Source organism: Sebastes fasciatus, chromosome 12 (genome assembly GCF_043250625.1).
Source record: "Sebastes fasciatus isolate fSebFas1 chromosome 12, fSebFas1.pri, whole genome shotgun sequence".
NCBI lineage: Eukaryota > Metazoa > Chordata > Actinopteri > Perciformes > Sebastidae > Sebastes > Sebastes fasciatus.
In genome coordinates this window covers 33,441,990-33,452,011 of record NC_133806.1, presented here as the reverse complement: position 1 = coordinate 33,452,011, position 10,022 = coordinate 33,441,990, and the positions used below count along the sequence as shown (strand labels likewise).

At 41.2% G+C, this 10,022-nt stretch overlaps 1 protein-coding gene across 3 annotated transcripts; it reads right to left on the bottom strand.

The window, feature by feature from the left end:
• Positions 1-264: 264 nt before the first annotated feature.
• ncam3 (neural cell adhesion molecule 3) lies at positions 265-9,534 on the bottom strand. Of its 3 annotated transcripts, none has more exons than XM_074654801.1 (16): positions 9,249-9,534; positions 8,375-8,446; positions 8,044-8,241; positions 7,765-7,902; positions 7,292-7,435; positions 6,658-6,775; positions 5,690-5,844; positions 5,421-5,554; positions 5,073-5,208; positions 4,761-4,928; positions 4,470-4,589; positions 2,913-3,040; positions 2,638-2,806; positions 2,254-2,449; positions 2,002-2,136; positions 265-1,577 (listed from the first exon to the last, which is right to left on the bottom strand). In XM_074654801.1, exons 1-16 carry the CDS (start codon positions 9,310-9,312, stop codon positions 1,535-1,537), a joined length of 2,118 nt encoding a protein of 705 aa, XP_074510902.1. In that variant the 5' UTR covers positions 9,313-9,534; the 3' UTR covers positions 265-1,534. The 3 variants fall into 3 exon arrangements, with proteins under 3 accessions (XP_074510902.1, XP_074510903.1, XP_074510904.1); XM_074654802.1 differs by having other exon boundaries at positions 7,292-7,432; positions 9,249-9,530; XM_074654803.1 differs by lacking the exon at positions 2,002-2,136.
• Between the last annotated feature and the right edge of the window lie 488 nt (positions 9,535-10,022).

Genomic DNA, 10,022 nt, shown 5'->3' with positions numbered 1-10,022 from the left:
TCTATGGTCACGCACCCCTCAGCACCCTCAGAGTCCTGATTGACACATCTTTTAGCACTCAGTCTTTAATGACAGTCTGACTCAGCTTTGACTCTCTGTGAACTATACTCTCCACTTCCTTATTTCGTTACTCTTGTTTTTTAGGACACTGCAGGATGAACTCAGTCTTTTTCAGCCCTGAACGACCAAAATATTTTCCATTCTGCGTTAATGATTTTACTGTTTGTGATGGAGATGGTACTCAAATGAGAAAACACACATTCATTTGTTAAGCACAAAAGCCATAAAGCTGTTGTACAGTCCATGATTTTATCAAACACAAAGATGTACCAACATGTGTATGTACAGTCATGTACAGTGTTCAATACAATATCACAACAATATCAAAAACACTTCATTAAGATGGTCAGATCATCTGCAAACATGACATACTTCTGTCAAAGTATCTTCTAATCAAAACAGCTGCAAGCTAAATATTTGACATTTTCACTTGAACATATTTGATAACCTTAAATATGACTATAAATACAAAATAACTTCCAGCATTAGTCAACGTTGTTAGGTGTATATATATATATGTCTTCCATGTCGCCTATTATTACAGGTACTTTAATATTAATATGTTCTCATAATAAAAGTTGCTTTTAATCATAGGTCCCCTATGAGGCCACCATTTATTAAGTTCTTCCACAAAAAAATGCTTTACAGTGAAGCTGGTTATAAAGTCAAATACAGCTTCAAGTTCAAAGCCTCTCATGATATAATAATAATAATAATATATTTCATGTATGTTTAAAAATAATAAATATTAGTGCATGATAATCACAGAAAGGTTAGATGCTTGATGCAAGAAGACATAGATGTTAGATGTTAGAAATGTCCAAAATGGTTCAAAATACTGGTTAGTATCAGGATACAGTGTAAAAAGAATCTAAAGAAACATAACCATCAGAAGAGCAGCTGCAATGCATGTTGATAAAACGTTAAGCAATAAAGAAAGATAATAAAAGATCATTAACAGAGACAAATATTTCCAATGCATTACACAGGATATCCACGATACGATTAACAAAGAGTAAAATAAAATAAGAGCATGTGTCTGTGTACAACATTCAAAATGCAGAAGGTAAACATTCATCGTGACTTTTAGAAAATATAGCAATTTGAAGATAACATCAATAATTTTACCCTGTAAAACACAGACATCACAATTACCCTGTAAAATGAGGAGCTAATCTAAATCAGAGCACACAGAACAACAACAACGGCACCATCTCCTGCCTGTAGCTGGTGTCACCGCTTCACCGCTGTCCTCTCACTCCAACAGCACAGACGTCTGAAACAGCCCCGTTTTAACAAACCTCAACAACATCAGTATTTTTTCCCATAACAGTTGTATCGAACGTAGAGACTGACTGCCATGACTCGGTTATTAAGAGTGATTGTGATTGTTTGATATCTTCTCTTGTTGTCTACACATTATCCTTGTTGGCTCACACTTTTTACTTCATTTCAGTTTCTCCGGTTTCTGGCCTCATGCGTCGGCAGTGTGCAGGTCTCTGCCTGGCTGTTTTTTCCTGTGGGAAAGAAAATGAGATATTAATGAGGTATATAAAACATATCTGTACAGATTAAAGAGGAGATCAATCATATACTCAGTGTCCATAAGACAGAGTTTTATATTTTCCTCAAGTCAAACACTGTTGAGTAAGACTGTCTTGCAAACAGATCTAGCAGATTTTCAACTAAACCTGGTCTTTGATTTCAATAACTTTTTCTGTTCCGTTGCACATTTTGAGCCATCAGCTCTGCATTTGGGGGGCGGGCACAGACACTGACTTTAGAAAAACATTTATGGAAGCACAGAATTTGGTTTACTGCTCATTCCTGCTATTGTGTCTATGGATAGAGCTCGCTGGGATGTCAGAGTGAAAGGAAACAGCTTACAGAGAGTATTCAAGCTTCTCAACATGCTGTATATGGGAGTGAATATGAACGTACTCGTGTCTGGTAAGGGGGGCTTTGTCACAGGTGATCTCTGTGAGCTGCCCCCCCTCCTTAGTAAGTGTCTGCACCCCCGCATCCGCATGTTGCACACTGCCTCTGGGAGTGGATATACCCTTCAGCTTCACTTCTCTGCAGCCACACACAAAAAGGTTTGAAATGTGATGATGACAACTTGATGACGGACAAACAAAAAGTGAAAACATACATGTGGGTTTACACTCACAGGCTTTTCCAACTCCTACTCACCCATTAGTGGCTCCCTCTCCGTCTTCAAGTATTTTGAGGCCTGGGACTTTCTGTCCAAAGACCTTCACGGCGATAGACATGAGCAGGCCGCAACGATTTGTGTAGCAGCAGGTGGCGTCCACCACCAGGAACACTACCAGGAAGATCACCATGACGATGCCGACCACTCTGCCTGTGGTCATGCTGCTCGCTTTGGCTGGAGGGAGAGATGGAAAAAGTCAAGGTGAACTTACTGACAGCGTGGTGAACATCTTATCTTTATATTGAGGTGCAGTTTGGAGGTCATATTTCCTGGCTGACAGGCTAAAGGGTATGATGTATGATGTATGATGTATGATGTATGATGTATGATGTATGATGTATAGGGAGTGGGAGGCCACACACCAGGCTGTTCTGCGATGGTGAAGTTGAACTTGGCGGAGACAGAGGAACCGTTAGCGTTGACCGCTGCGACTTCCAGGCTGTAGTCTGAGCCGTAAGACAGGTCTAGAAGAGAAACAGCTTCAGCACCTGACGGCAGCTGCATGTCTTTCCACTCAGTCCCCTCTTTTTCCTGAGAGAGCATAAAGAGAGAGCACAGGAGAGGACCGAAGGATGAAAGTAAGGAAACAAAAAGGATTCATTGAGAAAGGCAGAGACAGACCCAATCCATCTCTTACCTGTTTGTATCTGACGTCAAAGTGCAGCAGAGGAGTTCCACCGTCATCAGTCTGTTTAATCGGGACAGAGAAGGAGTTGCCCTCTACTTTCATCTCATTGGACGACAAAACTGGACTCTCTGGTTCACCTACAGAGTACACACAGGAGAGAAAAGACAGAACTGGTGACCAACCATGATATATACATATACACATACAGACTGACTGAGCATGTCTGTTGATTTTTTAATTGTTTAGCAGATCACTATTTGTCCCCTGAGGATGGATGACAGAGGATTACATCATGAATGAACATCAGAGGCCTGTACTACGAAGCAGGATTTGGCGTTAGCGAGGTAACTTCAGGGTTAACCCCTCAGGGTTTTCAGTCCTACGAAGGTGGATCACTTCTTACCGTGCACATCACCATGGTAACTGATGCTGAACAGCTAACCTGCTCCGGAGCAGGTTATGTTCCAGATAAGAGATCAACTCATATAAAAGCCCCACCTATTGACCAATCAGAGCTCGGTGCGGGGATCGCATGGTAATATTACACAAATATGAAGAAGTTACCGTCATAATCAAACTAAAAACAACACAGTTTAAACTGACAGATGCAGGAAGGACAGCTGGCTGTATGCTGTGGCTGTTTATCGCTTTGAATTATGTTTTTATATTTATTTTTTTACTTGGTCTTGAGTCCGTTTCACACCGCCAGAGAGAGGGGGGGGGGGGCAGCTGAAAGAAGGTTGAAATTGTCATACATGCAATATTGTAATTAAAGGATATAATGAAGTGTAATCCATCCATCCTTTACATATAGTAATGCTATTTGTATCTAGACGACTATGTCTGACTTTTGAGTGTTCCATTAAATTAATAAGTCTATTAATTTACGCATTCATACATCGGGAGTTTTATCTTTTGCCAGCTGTTCTTCCTGCATTTGGCAGCTTCAACTGTGTTACTGTTAGTCTGGATTAAGTGTTTCACGTCTTCGTATTTGTCTATTATAGTTTACTCCTCCTTTGTAAAATGTGCCTCTCTGTCTGTCTGTCTGCAGTCAGTAGTCTTGTCAATGTCTGTGATTGGTCAGAAGCTGCAAACACCTCCCCGTTCATTTGAACGCGCTCATAACCAGACTGAGAATCCCTGAGTTGATTTACAGAGTTGATAACCACCATCGTAGGACCGTTTAGCGTGATCTCGGTTGTTAGGGTTAGTTAAACCAGATAAGGAGAAGATACCCTGGGGATGTTGACATGGCTGCTCAGGCAGCTGACGATGATGTCATGGAAATGTTATGATGATGGTTGCATGAAAGATGAATAAGAAAAAATAGCGATGGCAGAGGAGGAGGAGGAGGAAAAGACTTGCTTGCAATACATACAGTATATACCATATGAATACTTGCACTTATTGTGCATGATTTATACATTCATGTAAATATGTACACACACAAACACACGCTGCATATCCAGTTAATGTTCCACACATAGCATACATGGATTTGGTGCGTGTTTGACAGTGTATATTGCTAATGTGTTGTTGTTATTGTGTGTGTATAGCGCTTACGTATTCCCAGAGTGCGGACGGGGTTTGTTTCTGAGAACAGTCCCACTCCCACTGCATTCAACGCAGCCAAACGTACTGTGTACAATGTGTGCGGCCTGAGGGTGGTGATAGCTAGGGGATCTACAGAAGCAAACACACAGAAAGACACATCAGATATGAGCATGATGATGTTATTTAGGCATTTATAGCAGAATAAAGTTTATGGTTTAAGCAGTTTAAAGTATAAATGATTCACTGACTGAGAGTCATGATACACAACTGTGAAGCCTCTTTGCAGAGCAGATGTTTTACCTGAAGCTGGGACCGTCACCTCCTTCCACTCCTCTGCTGCACTTCGCTTATACTGCAGGACGAAACTTGTGATTGGCGTCCCTCCACTGACAGGTGGCATTTTGAGGGAGAAGACGACTGAGGTTGGTCCAGATGAGACTGACAGGTATTGAGGTGGACCGGGCTGAGCTGTGTGCAAGGAGGCAGGTCAGAGGACGGAAGAGAGAGAGAGAGAAATATTAAAGTATAAAACCCGTGATTATAAGTAAAGAATAAATCTTTTCCTTCACTTAAACTTTTTTCTTAGAGACAAAGACAGACATGAACTCTTACTGTGTATTGCAACGTCTCTTGATGCATTTCCAGAGGTGCTGACAGCCATGCAGGAATACAGTCCGCCATCAGAGGGCGCTACCTCATCAATCACCAACGCACCATCAACAACACGGACGAGACCAGAGCTAGAGTCCTGGCAGAGGGAGGCACAAAAGGAAATCCTAACATTAGTCTGTAAATGCTCTAATGTAATGTAGTAGCTGGACAGTGTTAAAGGTCAACACACAGCAACAGTAACATGGAGTCGACTGGAGTTCTGTTTGTTAAGTCACAGAGCTCGTATAGTTCTGGGGTGGCTGCTCTAAAGTAGTATATATAGTATAGTATGCGTGCATTAACTCTTACCAGTGTGCGTCCATTGTGCTTGTTGAGCCAGTGTAGCTCCGGCTGAGGATGGCCAGAGACGTTACAGGACACAGACACACGCTCGCCCACTAATACGCTCTGCTGCTCCGCTGACACAAACACCTCCGGGGCCTCTGAAACAAAGTCAAGTGTCATTATAGCTCATTTTTATGGTATGTCAACACGTTCTCATCCCAGTGTTGTTGTTTGTTGTGTTTCAATGATCTAATGGAGTTATCAGAGAGCTAAAAATATAAAATTGCACTAACCATTAACATGAAGGATATAGGTATCACTGTTCTCAGCTATCTTGTTGGCGGCGGTGCAGATGTACTCGCCGTAGTCGGCCCTGGCAACAGACCTGATAATCAACTGGCTGCGGTCGGAGTTAAAATGATGACGTGAAGGGTCAGCCGTCATCGGCCTGGGGGGAGGACATACAGAGCAAAATACACACTGAGTAATGCTGTAGGGGTTTGGTACTCGTATTGATTCCAAAGACTCGGCTAGGAGAAAGAAAGAGATATACAGAAACACAAACATATACTGTACACGGTGTAAAAGAATTAGAGAGAAAACAGGTTTAGATCGGCTAAATTCAGGGCCGGCTTAAGGCATAAGCCATATAGGCAGTTGCCTAGGGCGCCACATTCTGGGGGCCGCTTTTTTCCCTCTAAAAACAAAAACAACAACAACAAAATAATAATAATAATAATAATAATAATAATAATGATAATAAATGCTGGTGGGGGGGCCTTCCTCATTTTCTGCATCGAGGTAACAAATGAACAAATAAATAAAGAAAGAAAGAAAGAAATATACTTTCACCCCTGTAACTCTCTTTCTCACACTTTCATCTGCCCGGACGCACTTATTTGTTAATGAAAGTGTAAATTGTAGTGAAACTGACTCAACACTACAATTGTTTATTTACATTATAATCAATACAGTTATTTATGAAAATAAAAATCGTATTTTTTGTGTTAAAATCATTATGGTGTCCGATGTGTGTTGTGGTTTACAGGGCTAGGGTTAGGGTTCTGGGGGGTTGAATCCTGACCCTATAGGGTTTCACACTCCAAATCCAAATTTTGCCTAAGGCACCAAAACGGCTAGAGATGGCCCAGGCTAAATTCATTCCATATTATACTTTATCAACATACTACTGATGCATAATGTGCATCTTTGAACAAAACACTAATAAGATGTGACCAACTCTTCCAAAGTCAGGACTCACGTGATCCAGGTGATGTTGGGTTTTGGATGACCGCTCACCAAACACAGCAGGGAAACGTTGGTTTCTGGTCCAGCCATCACTTTCTTCACCTCTTGTCTCAGATGCGCAGTAGGAGGAGCTGCAGGAGGGAATTTAGTCAAAATGATTCTTCATTTACACTTCAAATGTATTACGGCATCATTACGATACGATAATACGATACGATACGATAATACGGTAATACGGTAATACTTTATTGTCAGACAGGTCTGCAATTTGTTTTGCATAACAGCAGCTCCATTTGCAACATCGCAAAAAGGACAAAGACAAGAATACGTACATTTAAACATTACAACCACAGAAGACGATATTCAGGGCCCTTCAACGTACATTTGATCTGGGATTAGGCTCCATATTTAGTTTTAGGATTGACTGGTGTACAAAAGAGTGCTTCAGTCTACCTTATTAAAGGATCATTAAAGTAAAATACTAGATTTGTTTGTGCCTAACCAGTGAAGCATCAAAACTTAACACTCAGTGGCTGAGTGCCATTGTGCCATCAGGTTTGGCAAGAGCCAGAAAGGATATTTGTGTAATAAATGATCTTTCAAACCCCCTGACCTCTATTTAACCGTGATGCAAAAAAGATACCGACCGTTGACGACAACAGTGATGGGGAGTTCCTTATGGACGGGCCTTCCTCTGATAATGGCCTCACACAAGTATGTCCCAGCATCTTCTCTCCTCACTTTCTCAATCAGGACTGTGTTATCAGGCCGATGATGCACGCGCTGTCCTGCTGAAGTTAGAGATGGCAGCACAGAGATGCAGAGACAGACAGGGAGAGACGGAGTGATGGAAAGATACAAAGTGGACAAAGGCAGAGACAAAAACACAGACAAGAATGTTATGTTTCTGCATAAAAGTCCAATATTCAGTCGTGCTACTGCAGCTGTTTTTAGTTTTTCTGACTTATTTTACAAATCAAATACATGCATACGTACAGTACAACAACTTAACAAGTTTGCAAAATGTGTAAAGTTTTTTGTTAACCATAAAATAACCCTTCAGACTGCAGGGCAGCTCCAGGCCCAGGTTGCTGGTCTAGGCCCAGGGTGCTGGTCCTACCATTAGAGGAGATCTGTTCTTTGTTTCTGAGCCAGTGAACATCCACCGCTGGCTGGCCAGTCACCAGGCATGGCACCACACCGTCTGTGCCCTCCAGGAACTCATGGTAGGTAACAGTGCTTCCAAATGATGGACCCTCTGACAACAGAGAAGGTTAGGATGCTTACTGTACTTTCTATGCAACAAGGCAAGAAAATATATATCATTGAAATGGGAGTTGGTTCATTAAACAAGCTGAATGTCCATTTCCTACCTAAATAAAAGATCTGTTGCACGTACCATAAACATAGATCTGTTTCGTAACGTCATCGTTGTGTCCGGTGTTGAACTCACACAGACAGGTATACCTGCCCGCGTCCTGCATCGAAACATTCTGAATGATCAGTTTGGAGGAAGACTCATCCACCTCTGACACCTTGTCTTCATCATCGATTTCTTCCCCGTCCTTCTTCCACGTTATATCTCCCTCTCCCCCGACTATAGGACAGGACAAGAGAGGAGAAGCAGAGGAGGAAGAGACAGAGTGATTATTTTAAAACATCTAGGTTCATACTGGAAAATGTCCTTCATATGGACAAGTTCCATTAGTCATCAAATGTAAATGACTCACCTTTACACAGCAGAAAGATCTCTCCTCCCACCACAACATCTAGCGTCTTGGTAATGATGTCCATCTTTGCATCTAAAGGAGGAGAGAGGACAGTTTGGTTTTTCGTTTGCACCTGTTTCTTCCACAGTTCTCCACTTCACAATGACTCTATGTGTTCCTGATTGATGCTCTGTGGGAGAAACAGTTTGATTTAACATCATAAATTCTTTATGATTATTAAACTAACTTTGGCAAAATAAAAAAAAGATTAACAAAAACAATTTTTTTTAGAATCATAGAGCAGTGAATATTGTGATTTATAATTTTTAAACATAAAAAATGGACTGCTGTAACACATGTATCCAATACTGCATTTTTGAGGTGTGAATTTACCCGTCCACATTATGACATAAAAGTCTGGTGATATAACAAAGTAGTGTACAGATGTGGTTTGAAGCACCCGAATTTAAGAGCATTTGAAGTGAAGACATAAACAAAAACTGATCCCAGAATATAAACTTTAATTTGAAATCTATTTTGCTCAGTAGTTATGTTGTTGGCGTATAAAAGGGCTTTATCACATTTTAGAAAACTTTATAATTCATCAGCCTTTCCAGCTGCAGAAAGGTGTCAACTGTCAACTTTTTTAAAAATCTTTTTCTAACTGTTTAAACAGACAGAATCCAACTGAAACTTGTATTTTCCTTCTTTATACAAACTACAAACTTTAGATTTGGGACAAAAACAGTCAGATATTGGTCATTTCCTGAGTTATTTCCTGCTTACATTTTAAATTACCAACATAAACTTACTTTTGCTCCATATTTCAGCCATGCAGTGTGTATCAAAACACCGTCTTTCTTGCTAAAATTGTAATAATGTCATCAGATCTTACCTGTGCTGTGCAGCAGCAGCAGCATCAAGGCCATCTTCAGGATGAGAGCTGATTGGTTGGTCATGTTCACCTGGCTGCTGATTGACAATCCTGTTTGACTTCAAATCAAACCTCTGCAGTTTGTCTGTTGAGTCTGAATGTTTTTGGTTTTCCAGTCAGCACAGAACACCCAAATACTTCTAATAAAGTTTAAAAAGTGAACTAAAAGTCTGCCTCTAATAACTGTGTCTCTGTATCACGCTGACATGTAGACACCTGTTGTTTCCTATCCAGCCAACATTAGTATGATGAGGGTCTGTATCAGAGGTTATATAGGGGCACCAGAGCAGAGGAGATTAGAGGAAACGAGAAAGGGGTGGAGGGGGAGAGAGAGAGAGAGAGAGAGAGAGAGAGAGAGAGAGAGAGAGAGAGAGAGAGAGAGAGAGAGAGAGAGAGAGAGAGAGAGAGAGAGAGAGATCCTCCTTTAACCCCAACATAGTTACTGCTGGTCATTCATTAAGAGAGATGGGAGGTGATGACTGACTGATGTCCGTCCCCCTCTCATTCCTTTCTACTTCTCTCTTCCTTGACTCACAATTGTCCCTACCTGTCTTTTGTCTGTCTTTTTTTCTATATGTTTACATATTGTTTTATTTCTCCCTCTTCTCTCTCTCTCTCTCCTCCACCCTGTTCCCACCGGATGAAAGCAGGGGAGGCAGCCCCCCCAAGGGGAAGAAGAGATGGGGAAAGATATTTTTATCATTCCATCGTTTTTTCCTCTCTCTCGTTTAAAAA

What these genes read in the sequence shown, in the direction of transcription:
- ncam3 (XM_074654801.1), bottom strand. Translation starts at nt 9,312, where the DNA reads ATGACCAACCAATCAGCTCTCATCCTGAAGATGGCCTTGATGCTGCTG. An exon ending in GCTGCTGCTGCACAGCACAG is followed by an intron (nt 8,447 to 9,248) that starts GTAAGATCTGAT and finishes CTCCTCCTTTAG; the next exon opens with ATGCAAAGATGGACATCATT. An exon ending in GGAGAGGGAGCCACTAATGG is followed by an intron (nt 2,137 to 2,253) that starts GTGAGTAGGAGT and finishes GTGTGGCTGCAG; the next exon opens with AGAAGTGAAGCTGAAGGGTA.